This window comes from Cydia splendana, chromosome 6 (assembly GCF_910591565.1).
Source record: "Cydia splendana chromosome 6, ilCydSple1.2, whole genome shotgun sequence".
NCBI classification, from domain to species: domain Eukaryota; kingdom Metazoa; phylum Arthropoda; class Insecta; order Lepidoptera; family Tortricidae; genus Cydia; species Cydia splendana.
The window spans coordinates 10,569,693-10,585,892 of record NC_085965.1 but is presented as its reverse complement, the minus strand read 5'-3'; the positions used below and the strand labels follow the sequence as shown (position 1 = coordinate 10,585,892).

At 34.8% G+C, this 16,200-nt stretch overlaps 2 protein-coding genes across 2 annotated transcripts; one reads left to right on the top strand and one right to left on the bottom strand.

The window, feature by feature from the left end:
• LOC134791382 (nuclear distribution protein nudE-like 1) lies at window positions 1-11,332 on the top strand. Its single transcript, XM_063762393.1, has 7 exons — window positions 1-301; window positions 524-677; window positions 972-1,108; window positions 2,626-2,762; window positions 3,190-3,342; window positions 5,111-5,193; window positions 7,355-11,332. The coding sequence occupies exons 1-7, from the start codon at window positions 228-230 to the stop codon at window positions 7,736-7,738; spliced, it is 1,122 nt and encodes a 373-aa protein (XP_063618463.1). The 5' UTR covers window positions 1-227; the 3' UTR covers window positions 7,739-11,332.
• Window positions 11,333-11,376: 44 nt separating this feature from the next.
• On the bottom strand, window positions 11,377-15,620 carry LOC134791381 (phosphatidylinositol N-acetylglucosaminyltransferase subunit Q). Its single transcript, XM_063762392.1, has 7 exons — window positions 15,031-15,620; window positions 14,709-14,834; window positions 13,635-13,770; window positions 13,114-13,258; window positions 12,426-12,618; window positions 12,051-12,165; window positions 11,377-11,697 (listed from the first exon to the last, which is right to left on the bottom strand). The coding sequence occupies exons 1-7, from the start codon at window positions 15,580-15,582 to the stop codon at window positions 11,516-11,518; spliced, it is 1,449 nt and encodes a 482-aa protein (XP_063618462.1). The 5' UTR covers window positions 15,583-15,620; the 3' UTR covers window positions 11,377-11,515.
• Between the last annotated feature and the right edge of the window lie 580 nt (window positions 15,621-16,200).

Below are 16,200 nucleotides of genomic sequence, written 5' to 3'. Positions count from 1 at the left end.
TGCAATTGGCATTTTACTTGTTTTTGGATGAGCAAAAACTGTGTCACATTTTGCGTTTTAACGGCTTCTAACAGTCTTAGAAACAATTTAGTATTTTATTTAGATACTTATTTTAAAATAGTACATATTTTTATTAATATTAGCTACATGAGTGTGGTGTAAATCCCATAACATACTTTTGTTATGATAAAGGTTTATCCTTGAGTATTTTTTGGAACGTAGAAAACATGGAACCTCTGCGACATTCAGAATCAGATACTGTGGAATACTGGAAGAAACAAGCTAAACACTATGAGCAAAAGTAAGTTTGCTTATGATTGTGATCAACTTCGACATAGTACTTTCGCCACTTGTTAATAATAAATGAACTAGAACACGAACATCTTAAACTCCCATATCTTTTTACCCTTGCATTAACTTCCGTATCTGTTTATGGATATTCTAATTCACCTTTAATGTCATAATCATAATATAAACTCCCTGCCTGTATAATTTCATTGGTGTAACTTTGTTATATTTCAAGGGCAATTGATATGCAACAAGAGTTGGATGAGTACACGGAAAATTCAGCACAGTTGGAAAAGGAACTTGAAGCTTCACTTTTACAAGTTGAGAAACAGAACAGAGATCTAGAACATCAAAATCAGCGGCTAAAAAATGAAATAGAATCACTTAAGGTAGGTCATAATCTGTCATAGTGTATAATGATGACTCACACCCACATTGTTATTATACTTAGGTCATACTTTGCGGGCTCTATCATTGCCTCAATAGCACAATAAGTACAGTAAACAAATGATGTAAAAGAAATAACTACTCTCTTTGAGATAGAATTTTGCATCTTTTGTCTACAAAAGTAAACCACCTGGTTTCATATGGTTTTGATTAGTGTATTTGTCAATCTATGGGAATTAAACTTTAGGTGTTTTGTTATGGCTTCATTGTTTTTCATATGTACATTGACATTTTAGAATAAATTAGAAAGAAGTCAACATGAAACAAATGCATTGGAAAATGAAGTGCAATCACTCAAAATAGAACAGGACAAAAAAGCTGAATACATCAGAGAGTTGGAGCAAAAAAATGATGATTTGGAAAGAGGGCAAAGGTATGATGTAGATTTTTCTAAATAACAGTATTTGCAGTGCTTTGGAACTAGTCTTGATATAAAAAACAGTCAGTCAGTGTTGTAATAATGTTCTGTAGACTAATTTAAAGATAAAAGTAGTATCCCCTTAATAATCCCGTGAGTGTGGAAAGTAGTTGCAGAAATACATTTAGGTGGATCAACCTTTTTGTTTTGTTATTCTGGGTTGTCCAAATGATAATACATATTTGTAGTGGTACAGTTTATTAGAAGAAATGTTGTATAACATTCTAGTAACAACATGCCTAGATGGCATATTAAGAGTACCATGAAAATGCATGTTTAACTTGGTAAATTTAAACATAAAATCAGGATTTTTAGGAGTTGATTGTCACCTGGATAACTAACTTTATTTTATTCATATTAACACATTCGACACCGCGTACCCGACTCTCGGGCACTCGTAAACTTTACTCAGATGCCGGCATACCCGCTAGTCGGGCAAGAGCTATAAACCTACACGCGACGCCGAAGTGCCCGACAGGCGGGCAAGCATTGCATCTTCACTACCTCAGGGCTGCCACTGCCACTAACAGAAAAAATTGTAAGTCTTCTGATTATTATGTGGTCGAAAAGTTGGTACAGTTGATTATTATATTTTATTACTTCACTTTGTATTTTTATTTACTTTACCTAATGCGATTACAAAATAAAAAATCTTATTAGTTGGTTACGTGAAATTGCATACACGGGTATGTATCAATAGGAGTTAGAATTAGGAGAAGAACAAAACGGGGAGCCTAAACAGATGAGACAGCAGATTTAATTTTATCCACGTACTTATACGAAAGTCACTTGGCACAGCCCTGAGCGTCCGCCGCTTGCCCGACTAGCGGGTTCGCGGCGTGCGGCATTGAGTTGCACGTCGTTGCCCGACTAGCGAGTACTGTCGGTTTCTGGGGTATTGTTTGAAATTTTGCCTGGTTGCGAAAGTGTTAAGGCGCTTCTCGATATTGCGCGGCGGCCGCGCGTGCAATGTTCGACTGCGGCAAACCTGTATTTTGGCTCGCGAGCCAATTTCGCCACCATCTTGAACTTATGCGCGGCAGGCGATCCGACGATCTACCACATTATATCCCAAAAATTAATTATTCGGAACGAAGTATAGCCAATAGAGAAATGATCTGTTGTGATAATCACTACATTTACTGTTCCATAGAAACTGTTTAGTGCCGTATAATTCAATTAAAGTAAGACACTTTTCATTATCCATGTATGCGGCCGCGCGAGCCAACTGAAATATATACACATCCGTCCCAACTGCGCGCGAACATTCCTTTGCCGCGCGTCGAAACACCGACAATGAATGGTTCGTCGCGCGGCGCGTTCGAGCGCGCCAATGATCGAGTTGGCTCGCGCGGCAGCCCGGTATCCATTGCGCGCGGCTGCCGCGCGAGCCAATGTTCGATAGCTTGCCGCGCAATATGGAGACGGGCCTTTACATATACACATACTAATTTATTTCACAATGATTACAGGGTTGTCTCTGAATCAGTGTCTTGCATAGAGGCATTGTTAAATCAGGCATATGAAAGAAATGCTGTTTTAGAAAGTGAAGTTGATGAAATAGAAACACTAAAAGTGAGATTACAACGAGCTACAGATGAAGCTAGAGGTATGTAACTATATTTATTTTAACTGAGTATCTGAATTATTGCCACTATTTAATATAAAAATAATTGGGTTCTGTATTTGTATATACATTAGAATATTTATGTATTTATATCAACTTAAGTTTTTCTAAAAGCAATTTTTAAAGATTTATCTTCATGTCTGAGAAAGCAATGAAATAAAAGAAATGTTAGTTTATGAAAGGTTCTAATTACAAAACTTACTAATTAGTAATTACCACCACAAGTTCATAACCATAGTGAACCATACTAACACTGAAACAAGGTTGATTTTCATTTCCAAAAAGATACTCCAAGTGGCCAATGGTCCAAATCGGTTTGTGGGAAGTCAGTTTTATAATATCTAATATGTAATTATATTTTCATTTTGAAGCCAGTAATACTGGAATACTTATTGTTGTGCATTTACAGATCTGAAGCAGGAACTGAAAGTAGTGGAAAAACTCCCAGTGCACAGAAAGGAAGATGATAGTACAAATGAAAATGCAATGGTCAATGGGCACCACACTTCCTCCAGAGCAGTTGAAACAGAAACCCAAACACTTTTACCTTCACCACAAAAACGTAAGTTGTGAAATTTTACTGATAGATGTGTCATTCACAAAGACGCGTCGACTCGTATTATCATGTTATTAAAGGTTAGATTTGACAAATCTGCCCGTCATCGTGAATTACACAAACTATATTCCATTATTTGTGTTGGTCCTATATATTTTATTTGGTCATTAAATAAGAATATAATAATTACAAAGTTAGTTAATTCGAAATATAGGATTGTAACTACCACATGTACTTATTGTCATTATTATGTTATTTAGACATAACAATTAGTAATTTACATTCACGATTTCATACATTCATTTCACTAAATGGGAGCTAATCGTGAGCACTATTATTATTATTTGTATCTCCGTTTTTTAAAACTCTCGGGTCTTTCGAGCCCGGTCATTTATAAGGCGTGCGTGGGGATATGGATCCAACACGTAGAGGCCGTTTGGAGAGATTTGATGTCATGTAGAACACCTGCTGGAACCCATTCACGGGTACATCAACAGATACCCGTGAACCGGTTTCAGCAGGCATTGGAAGCTATTGTAAAGAATATGGACAGAGTACTGGTCTATGGTTTAAGTTTGGGTCATGGTAAAATAATATACTCCGCCTGGTACTCCATTCCGAGATTCGCGTATGACCTAACTGACACGCGCCTACGTCATCATGCTGTTTACAGGTTCTCAAACTTTGAAATGTGGGAGAATTTTAACCAACGGTGAAAATTATTTTAACGGCATTAATTTTAAGTTATTCATGTAGAAACATAGTAAAATAAAACAAATCTAATGTATTAAATTCAACTTTATTTATCTATACAAGACAAACGTTTAAAAAACTAATTCACAGTTACACATTAATTACCAAGCTTACGACGTGAAAAGTTTGGAAAACACTGCGACTGCTGACACTGAGCGAGAAGGAAATAACAATTAACACGCGTTCGACAAGGATGACGGTCAGGGCATGAAGTTATCTAGATCTGAATTGTCAAATGTGCACAGCGCTATCCTGTGTTGCCAGTAGTATAAACAGAATTACCCGAAAGTCTGAAATTTCTTTCGTGAATCGGAAGATATTGCTAACGAGTAATTAAAAATGACGTGTTATTGTAAAATTTAAGCTAAAATACATATAAATGAAAATTATAAAATTATAAAGAAATATTTTAACTTATTAACCATAGGTATAATGTACCCATGTAACATGTTATGTTGAAATAAAGTGGCAATGTTATTGTGACGTAGGCCCGTGTCACTCTGGGAATGGAAGACCATGTTTTATTAGACCATGGTTTGGGTGGAAAAAAGACTGGGCTATTGCAAAGAAGTCCGGACACCTGCCATAACATTGTGTTATATAGTGTTATCGAGGCAGGCGGTGACTCGCCACTCGTTAGATGGGCACCTGATGCGCCATCGTAAAGACGGCCAGGCGCAACACTGGCGTGAGCGGCTCAGGGGTGTCGAGAGGTGGTGCTGCGCTTTCTCCGAAGTTACTCGCGGCGTTATGCCCTTTAACACTTCCACCCCTGGAGCATATAGCTCTAGCGACTCCTCTCTGGACGGCCAATAAAGGCAAGCCAGAGCTGAGAGTCCTACCGACGAAGACACGCCGGAGACGGAGACCCTGATCGACTCTCGGGAGCACTCGGGTCCGTGGGGTCGTTACTCCCCAATTATTATTATTTACGTTCTTTCGGAAACCCATCAGATTTATTTTTATCATTGCTTAGTTGTTGTTTTATAGTTATAAGCTCTAAGGTCATGTTTTTTTACAGGCGAAATTAATGGCAATGCCATGACACCGTCAGCCAGAGTATCCGCCATCAACATTGTGGGTGATTTGCTCCGTAAAGTTGGGGTAAGTAATAACCAAATTATGCAAACATTAGTTAAAGCTTTCTTAGTTGCTGTTGTGGTGCTACTTACTTTTCAATACTTTAGTGAAACATTTTGAAATTACTTTAAGTTTTTAAGTAAAGTATCTTTGCCAAGAATAACATAACTTATGTAACTTATGAAAATGTGTGATATTATATTAATATATGTAAATCTTTATTTTATGTATATTTATGTTATATGTATATTATGTATTTTTTTTAATTGAGTTATTGTCACATGATATTTTGATATTGTTATATGTATATATTGTATAACACCAAATAAAAACATTGTTATATTTGCACTTTATTTTGCTTATTTATTTAAATTCAAATGCATTCGTAAGTATTTTCAACTGTCTACAACACAATCTTTAAGGATGACTAATTACTATTTTATTGTTGATATTTTATTTATTTATTTTGTGTCATCACACAGCAGTTGACTAAATAAAGTTACATGAGGGCTTATTCATGTCATTGTATCTCTAGTCTATTTCATTCTAAAAGTAAATAAAAAAACACGTGTTTTTTATGATTGGTTGAACAAATAAGTCATGAGTTTCTCATATTATTTAAGATTCCAATGGAATAGACTAGTTACATAATATATACTGATACTTTTAAATAAAAACATTGTATATATCACATTGTTTTTTATGCACAATAGTTTTACCATATTTTATCTGTGCATTATAACAATAACTCATAAATAGTGTTATATACATAGTTAGTTTCACAGAGCACCAAGTAGAAATGTATGTGTTGCAGTCAAAAGTGTGAAGTGGTCAAAAACTTTTTAACAAAAAAAATAACCGCCGAAAAAAAACTAAAAGGAAATAAAAAAAACCGGCACTAACACGAAACGAGTCGACCAACAAAACAAGTTGGTGCAGGTGCTTCACTAAGGTGCCCAAGTTTGTTTGAGGCTGGCACCGACTCCAAAAATAACAGATTGTAAATATATAAATACGCAGATTTGTGTGATTGATTTCAGAAGTATGTATATACATAGTTCATAGGTATTCACTTGCGTTATTGAAGACAAAATAATTATTTTTTTCTTTTCAGTGTGCTATTGTTTTTGTTGGTCGACTCGTTTCGTGTTAGTGCCGGTTTTTTTATTTCCTTTTAGTTTTTTTCGGCTGTTATTTTTTTTGTTAAAAAGTTTTTATTTTATAATTTTCTGTGGCTATAATTTATACAAATTATTACATGCTTAATTTTTGATTACTTTTAAAATAGCTACCTACCTTGCTTTAGCTATTAACTGTTATATTAATAATCCTACTTTAACTATTATTTTGTTCTGTAATATAAATAAATTACCCCTATTTTCCCACCCTTAGGGTAGGATTTTTTTCCAAATTTTCATTATTATTACGACTACTCTGTAAAAGGTTATGCGTGGTCATACGTTACAATCGGTGAGTGAAAAAATCAATCATCCCCTATTTTCCTACCCTTAAAGTTGGATTTTTTTTCCAAATTTATATGGGACCAACTTCGGGGTATACCCTTTCCAATAAAAAAATAATTATCAAAATCGAACATCTCTGTAAAAAGTTATGCGTGGTCATACATAAATATATATATATATATATATATATATATATATATATATATATATATATACGCGTCGACTTGAGAACCTCCTCCGTTTTTTTCGTCGGTTGAAAAGAACTTTTAACCGACAAAAACAGGCAAAACTGCTTTTGTCTGAGCATGTTGGTCAAAAGTAGTTTTACCTGAAAATCATACCTATTTCTGGCAGCAGTTTCGTTTTTAGGGCGTAGCAAAAAAAAAATAACCCTAACCTACCTATCTCTGGGAACAGTTTAGTTTTTAGGGCGTAGCAAAAAAAAATAACCCTAACCTACCTATTTCTGCGAGTACTTTTGGCTGATAGTAACAGTCACAATTACTATTATACCAATGATTTTCAGGTAAAACTACTTTTGACCAACATGCTCAGTCAAAAGCAGTTTTGCCTGTTTATGTCGGTTAAAAGTTCTTTTGACCAGTTCACACTTTTGACTGCGACACACGTACACATTATGAAACAATACATATTTGCATTTGCATGTTAATTTTAGTTGTGCTTAAATTGTATGTAGTGTGCATGATATTTATTGCTTCCAGCTTGAAAGGTTTCTTTGCCGTGAATGTGGTAAGATCAAATGCTCGTGTGATGGTCAACCTCCAGACTTGAGTGAAGCCGCCAAGTCAACCGAGATCTCCCATGCCTGTGATAACACCGATAACAGCATAGACGCTTCCATAGAATATAGAAACCCTAAAGTGTTCATACGACAATCTTCTGGGCCTGATCCAATAACACAAAAACACCAGTTAAAGCACAGATCCTCCGAGGAAGGATTTTCTAGGCCCGGCGTGGGGGAGAATGGGAAATTGAGACGATCTTTCGCTGTGAGGTCTAGGGAGGGGCTTGAAAATCTGTTGAGCTTCGGTTCTATTCGGAAAGGACAGCCGAGAGCGAATCCAAAGCAGACTTTAGCACGATAACATATACCTGTAGTAGTGAATTGTCTAGTGGCTCGTACACAAATACCTGTATAATACCACCCAAAAGGGTCACCTCTGCTTCTAAGAATATTAAATAGATGGAAAAATTGTTGATATAGTTCTGATTATAGTTTTTTCCTATATATTTATATTACTCAAAGCTAAGGTGGTTTACAGGGCAGTAGCACACAAACATACCAACATTGTGTTTGGTAATTTTATGCTTTAATTCTTCAGTTAGTAGTTGTTGTTAGTAGGAGTTTGTAGCCGTAATCTTGTAAACTTGACTGGAGAGAATGTAATCACGCATTCCTGTGACCATAAATTAAAAAAATAGGTCCGTAACTGGCAATCATACGTTTCTTTGATACTAAAAGCAATCCTTTAGATTGAACTAGTCAAGTTTTAATTCGATAAAAAATGTTTGTAGTTATCGAGTTATAGCACAACAATTATAAAATGTTAATATTTTCTACACCCAAATTCAATGTGACATTTTAGTATCTCAACATGGTCGGGAATAAATGGTTAAAATCTGTTGGATATGACTTACTTAGATTACGGTGTTTACTTAATTGCAGTGTACATAACATGATGTATAAAAAGTGCTATTTAGTACTGTTTTTCATTATTGAAAATGATATTTTTAGATTTTAGATGCATTTATTATACGTGAATTTATTATACTATGTATTGAGTTATATTTCCCCAGTAATATTTTATGTGTGCGTAATTAGTCACGGTGAAGGCTTTAACCGCACATTATTTCCCATCACCTACTAATATTAGTATCATTCATATATTGTACTTTTCTTCATTGTAGGCTTTGGAATCAAAGTTAGCATCGTGTCGTGGTACGGTTAGACCTAAAGAGCATTCACCAAATTCAAGCTCAGATGTGAATAAGGACTACAGGTGTGTACTCAAGAACTAATACGCTGTTTGTCATCGGCAACTCATCGCCACTGCACTGCAAAACTTAGTTGCAGACTTAGCACTTAGTGTGATATTGGTACACAAGTAAAATAATGTAGATTGGATGTATATTTTCGTAAAATTGTCTGAGTTAAGCACTTAAGTAATATCAAAGAAGCTTTAAATCTGCTTCATACTTAAATATAAACTAACTTGTGTACTAGAATTAACATCACTTTTCCTATAATTTGCTAAAAAACTGTGATGATAAATGAAGATATTGTAAGGATTGGTAAATGTAGTACTAATTATCTAATTTTGGCCTACCCACCGGCGAAAAAACACGTTATTTGCGGCACACAAAGGCTTCTATAGATCTGTAGATACCATTGGATTATGAGTTTTAGGGCTTCGCGACCACATAGTGTCTATAATGGACCATCATTTAAGTACTTGTAAAAAAGTGTGCCGTCCGTCTAAGATCTGAACGATATAAATAAAAATATAATTTAATTTACCGTAATATAATAAAATCGTTAATTCTATCAGATATGTATTCTTTATTAATGAACTATATTGCATTGGCGCCCGAATCAAATCTTGATATGGTTATCTGTCTGCGCGCGTGTAAGCTATCGCTAGCTTAAATTGGTGGACAAAATATTTTGGAGTGATAATTTATGTAAATAATTAGAATACATATGAAATTGTTAAAATTTTTATAATATTAATTTAATTAATTTCTGGAATATACAATCAAATCTGTAGAATCTTATACTCACCGGACTGATTTTGATATCTTAAGCTGTTTTCGTTAATGGATAAAATAATAAAAGAACTAATAGATGCAGATAATAACAAAAATAGTAAGACAAAATATTGGCAGTTTACAAAAAAAAGTTAATGTTACATTTTCTTGCAGTTAATACCCTATATACGTGTTTGTTTTTAACAAAACCTTGAGTCATTCATGTAAAGAATTGAAATATCGTGTCCAACGCAGACAAGTCGATTATCGCCCCATAATTTAGTTCGTGGTATTTAATTTATGGTTTACGCTATTCGCATCTGTCCTCAGTATGCCAAAAGAAGGCGACATATTGCACAATAACAAATGAGAGGCATTTTTGGAAGGAATTTTTGAGTTACAACAGCAAAAAGTCTAACACTAATTTGCGGCGCCAATAACTATAAAGCATTGGAACGGCGCAAACATTTTCAGTGATTCAGTTATCTTTGTTATTCTCATGTGACAAAATTTAGCTAGCTAGGTGAAGACAACTGCAGCATGTGTAAAGGCAGTTGGTAGCATTGACTTACATGCTGCCTTATATGTTTTTTGCCGTGTCTTTTTCATGCAGCTGTCAGACTTTTATATAAGTAGGTCGTTTCAGTCTGTGTTCATGAATATTAGCAATATTTAATTAGACTTAAATTTCAATTCTTTACTTTAATGATCTCCTGACTTATTATAAAATAACGAATGGGCAATGTCGATAAGACGTATTTTATTTAACATCGTAATTAACCATTGTCATCTAAAATAATATCTATTATACATATTTTTAATATTTAATTTCTATAATTATTGGTCATCTTCATTGTTAATCCATTTCGACCCCCATACTCCATTTTGTAAGCATGGTATGTCTGTCGTTCTAATCTATAAGCAGCCTTTCTAACATAAACAACAATGTTCCTCAGTTTCGATTATAGCAATAAAATAATTTCTAATAGATATAATTACTGTTGTAAGCATCGTAATTTGTGCTCACACTATTAACTGATGAAATGATCAAGTTTATATTAAATGATAGATAAAATAATGCATATACTCTTGTTACACATAGTCTTGCCTTATTGTACTACGTCAGTATAGATTTCATTTATATGACAAGAGATTTAGCCTCTCTCTTTAGCTCTAATAGAACCAACTAGTTTTTTAAATTTGTGTGGTAACGATATCGAATGATATGAATTTACTGTAAGTGTATTAGTTTCCACGCTGTCTTACTGCCACGCCTGTTGACACAAGTTTTAAGTAGATTCTATTGAGATAAAAAGGTAAGTAAAGAAGACTTCTAAATCGTGTAAAAAACAAAAATTGATTTTCTAAAATGAAGTGTTAATTGTATGCTTTACTTTAACAAGCTCTCAGTCCTATATATTTGCGTAATTAATAATTATGGTGTTTGGCCGTCGCTCCTGTTATAAAATTATAACTTCATCTATTTAAGCATCAGCGCCAAGAACCCGACTGTCGGGTACACTGTTCGTAGCGACTACTCGCTCCATACGGCAAAGACGTGGCTACGCGCTACGAGCGTAACCCGTAGCACTTAGTGGCAATGAATGTGTTAAGTTTTAAAACGCTGTAAAAAAATAATGGGAAAGAGACTTACTAAAGTGATGCTGACGACATTATTAAGAAGGCACAACTTTTAGAAATGTTTAGCAGTCTTTATTATTTACTTATCTTTGACTTACATCGTAGCTGTCTGTAACACGTTATTGCTAATGCTAGGCGTGAAGTGAGAATTATTTTTACAACCAGATACTTCAATTCAGTTCTGATGTTTTGTTAAATTTTTAAGCATTTATTCCATGTGATGGAGGTGAAACAGTTATTTTGTGCGCAATTTAATATTGAACAATATTAAACCATAAGTCAAAACTTAAGATTGTTTTTAATTTGTATTTATTCTTCCTTTCTTATATGTACATACAGTTGAAATTATTTGAAACGGTTTTTTACACCTTTACAGCATTATATCTTCTTACTAAAACCGTAAGGGCGAGATTTGAACGGATTGTTACGTTACAAATTTACATCTTCAATAATTTCAACCAGTTTAATAACAATCAAATGATTTGGTTTCCCATCAACAAATTCGAAAATAAGTTGGTCCATTCTATTTGCTTGGGGATTTCAACAGGAGGTGTAAAACTTTTCACTAAATCGTGTATAGATTTCTTAAACAGCTTAAGTTTGAGTATCATTGGTGAAGAGTCTTCATTGCTAATCATCTCCAACAGGATATTCCCTGTAAAAAATTGTAAGCACTTTATATTGTTAGTATTACCCTGGCGAGGATAGTATCGTTGCGCGACGGCATTTTGCTGTTTTTAAACAGGACAGGTGGAATGCAATGTACGGCCTGCGAGCGAATTGTGCCTGTAGCAAAGTAGCAGAGGTTACAACTAAACCCAAAAGAGGAATAAAATTTTCAGCTTTCGGCTGTTACTGCCACGATTGGTTGACTAAAAGTTACAGGTTTTCGAAGAAATCAAATCGAATCGAAAATCGAAATATATATTAGTAATAAACGTATATTAGTAACGACAGTTATTGCAATTCTGAATAAATACCACTGAATTATCAAATAAGTACACTCACCCGCTACTTTAGATGAGTTCGTAAGCCACAGTGCGACTACGTAAATTGACAGCGTATGCATCAAGTAAATTAATTTGGCAAGGGCATGTTGCAGCACCAATGACAGCAGCCGGAACTGAAAGAATAGTAAGTACCATTATTGATAGGGTCAACTAACTGGTCATGAACCATATTGCAATGGAATAAGGTCCACCAATTGTGTTGCTGTGAGAAGTAATTATGAAATTGTAAACCAGAGAAAACGCAGGAGAACAATATTATAGAGAAAGGGGGGAGAAGACCGAACGATATGGTCATATAAATTTCATAATACTTAAATAATTTATTAATCATTTATTGTCTCGAAAATAATTTGACAGCTGTTTATATACATACCAGTGTAAACACAGCATAATACATAGCAGTAGTTGGCAACAAAAGCAACAGTATGGTAAACGCAACTGTTCCAACAAATAGCTCTTGATTAGTGTATTCACAGGAATCTATGCCACCTCGGAGAGGATTATATTTGCGGCCAACAAATAACCTCAATAGAGCAATGAGTCCAGACACTTGTATGTTGAATAGCCTGTGGAAAAATTGTAACAATAGATTTTCAACCTTTTGCAAAAGACATAAAGTAGTAATTTGTTTGTTCCATACAGTGAACTAGCTAACTTTGTCCATCTTAAAGCCATGTACAAACAGCAACACTCCTAACTGTACATCACTAGACCTTATTACAAAAGGCATAAGGTCCACCAATGTAACCTTAACCTACAGTTAACAGTGTGGGCGATGGTATAAGTTTTTAATAAAATCCATTCAAATATAATTTTAGTGTAAAATACATATACGTACAAAATGGTACAGATGTAATGCATAATTATTTTCCTTCGTATTTTCACGGAAACGTACGAACGTGTCTTGCTATGAAGTCAGTTTCGCCCAAAAAGTACTGAGGTTGACTGAAGTAGCATGATAATTACGAACGTTTCCGAGAATATACGATGGAAAACAATTATGCACTACATCTGTAAATTCTTATTTTTTGTTTGTAGTAAGTACAGTTAACTATAATTACCTTGCAGCATATACATAGATACAGTATGAATGAAATGTTGCAATGCATAGCATATCTGAAATTATAGCAGCTTGAAACGTAATCCCAGCATATCCAATATAGTGAAATAACTGTAATATGACTTCCAGTTTTTCACCAGTCACCTCTGAAAAAAAAAGAGAAATCTTGATTGTACTTTTCAATAATTCTTATGCAGAGTAAGGTCAGTTAGGAGTTCTACAAACGAAAAAGTAAAGGTAAGATAAACTTCAACTGTGGACACAAAAATTTGACATTACCTACCAGAATGTAGCCAGAGTAACATAAAAATTGACTTTTGACTGTTACAAATTGACCCGTATATATAAGAAGATAAGACCTACCATTTAACTTACATAATTATAATCTTAGTTTCATATGTATCATGGTCAGCTCATAACTGTCGAAAATCATACTCCAACTATAAGGATGTCACCAACGGTGTTGCCTCTAACCATGAATCACACTTGCCTTACTAGTAGAATGAATTGATTACAGCTTACCTAGAAATAGCCACCAAAGTTGTATATGGTACGAGAAATACTTTCCAAGCATTTTATTGAATGCAGTGTTTAATTTTAGACCTGCAGGAACACCCATCAACCATTTTAATAATGTGTACAAGGAGTTGACTAAGTTCTGAAACACAATTTCTCTCATAAGTAAATTTTGTTATTAAACAATACACAGACTTCTCTGTTAGCCGGAATAGAAGTGGGTCAGTTTGAAAAATTGTGTTATTCTCACTACTTACCACTTGTTACCAGTGGTATTTAACATACAGGGTGTCCCAGAAATCGACGTCAAGCCGTAAACGGATGATAGACCAAGTCACAACAGTTATCATAAAAATACAAAAAAAAAATCCAACTCATGTTCTTTAAAAATTATGGTCACTTTAAAAATTCACTTAAAAATCCACAGCCTGTAATTATTCAGGAATACATAATAATAAAAAAATTAGAATAAATTATGGAATTTGTAGTAACAAGAGTTAAAGAACCATTACAGGGTGTGGATATTTTAGTGAATTTTTAAAGTGACCATAATTTTTAAAGAACATGAGTTGGATTTTTTTTGTATTTTTATGATAACTGTAATGACTTGGTCTATCATCCGTTTACGGCTTGACGTTGATTTCTGGGACACCCTGTATGAGAATTATTTTTTCCATCTTAGAGAATTATCTTCTTTACCATCAAAGTGAGTTGTGATAACTACTGGAAAAAAAATTCAGGTAATAGGTGAGAAAAAGATATCATTTGTTACCACTGGTAACAACTTGGCACAGACCAACCCATTTTCTGTGCAACTTGATGGTGGCTAGTGGGAATGACCCGAAAATTTAGATTGCAGGTTCCTTTGTCAAATTACATTGATATTTTGTCACATGCATAGAACATATGTGCAGTTATAATGTCCAACATACATAGTGTAAGTCCAGAAGAAATATTGGACGTAAACCTAAATTATATGGGTACCATCACCCACACTGTTAACTGTACATTGGTGGGCCTTATGCCTTTTGTAATAAGGTCCACTGATGTACAGTTAGGAGTGTTGCTGTTTGTACATACCTCAAGCATGTTCATCAACATGTCACTAAGTTCTTTTTCATTTATCATAACAAATTGGAGGGCAAGATACCCTAGAAGAATATCAACAAGGACTGCTAATATCAGATTGCCTTGTTTTATTGATATCTGAAACAACATAGTGAAAACATACCAACATTTAAAAATTCAGGTGTTAACTCTTCCTATCCCAGCATACTTAATATAATTTAAACTTAGAATATTTAAGATAAAGTTCAAATAACTTTGAAATCTATGTATTTTTTCTGTGAAGTGGGTTACTCTACTTCTTATAATTATATTTAGATTTCAGAACCTCGCTTACCTTCTTGTTTCTCCATACACTTATCAGGAACCAGTGAGCCAAATTGAAATAATTACAAACATGCTGACCAACCATGGAGTATGATAACCAGAAGGGAGGTACAAAAAGTGGCTCATATGATTCCTCATAGATTTCAATTTGAGTCCTATGTTTTTGTATCAAACTTTGTAGATGCATTAACTCTTCATTTGATTTAAACTTAATTTCTGTGTGTTTAATTTTATCGTATTCATACAGCATCAATATACAGTTATTTGTTAAGTCCATTGCGCGCCCATGTATTGTAATGTGTTTTATTGGATTATGACTTTGATAGGTAAAAACAATAATGTTTTTTAAAATATCTAGATTCTTCTCTTTTTTTGTTAGGTTCCAGAATCCGTAAATAACATCTTCCTGGTTTCCACTATACTTCAACTCTATGTAAGAATATTCCACAAAATAAACTACAACAGTATTCTCCGAAAAACTATAATAACCTTTAAGATAAACGGTATCTTTCAGATTCGAGAGAAATGCTGGAAGAAATATTCGTACAGTTCTTTGTAACATTGTTGTCACATAGTTATCTGTAACTAACCAGTAAGACACGCCGTTCACCAATTAAATTATAATTATTTAATGTACTCTTTTTTAGATATTTAGTTTATAATTCTTTGGTTGTTTACAAATGTTTGTCGACTCGACTTGACGTATAGATGACAGTGACAGAAAACTAATATTGCCATTGAAAAAAAAAACTCAATACTCGGTTTAGACTTTCGCGCGAGCCACGAGACGAGCCGCGGGCCGCGCCACGAGACGCGAGTGTGAACGGTAGGCTCGTGACTCGTCTCGCGGCTCGGCTCGCGCTCGCCTGGCTCGCGTGGACTCGTGGAGGAGCGGTTTTTTGGGCACGAGTCAAAGGGGCTCGCGCGGGACGCGCGCTTGCGTTCACACTCGCGTTCGACTTGTCATTCGATTATAAACCTTATGCCGTGCCGTTAGTGTTTAAAATATATTAGCTCGACGAGCTTACGCTCCATGAGACGAGCCTCGAGCCGAGCCACGAGGCGAGAGTGTAATCATTAGCTCGACGGGCTCATGCGCTCAAGGCCACTCGAGGCGAGCCACGAGACACGCCGCGAGACGAGCCGCGAGCCGAGAGTCTAAACCGGCTATAATGGACTC

Bases quoted from the DNA above. Each gene is read 5' to 3' on its own strand.
- LOC134791381 (XM_063762392.1), bottom strand. From the start codon at position 15,582: ATGTTACAAAGAACTGTACGAATATTTCTTCCAGCATTTCTCTCGAAT. The intron at 13,259-13,634 runs GTAAGCTGTAAT...TTTTTTTTTCAG, and splicing joins ACTTTGGTGGCTATTTCTAG to AGGTGACTGGTGAAAAACTG. The intron at 12,619-13,113 runs GTAATTATAGTT...ATTTTTCCACAG, and splicing joins ATCTATGTATATGCTGCAAG to GCTATTCAACATACAAGTGT.
- LOC134791382 (XM_063762393.1), top strand. From the start codon at position 228: ATGGAACCTCTGCGACATTCAGAATCAGATACTGTGGAATACTGGAAG. The intron at 302-523 runs GTAAGTTTGCTT...TTATATTTCAAG, and splicing joins GCTAAACACTATGAGCAAAA to GGCAATTGATATGCAACAAG. The intron at 5,194-7,354 runs GTAAGTAATAAC...TATTGCTTCCAG, and splicing joins ATTTGCTCCGTAAAGTTGGG to CTTGAAAGGTTTCTTTGCCG.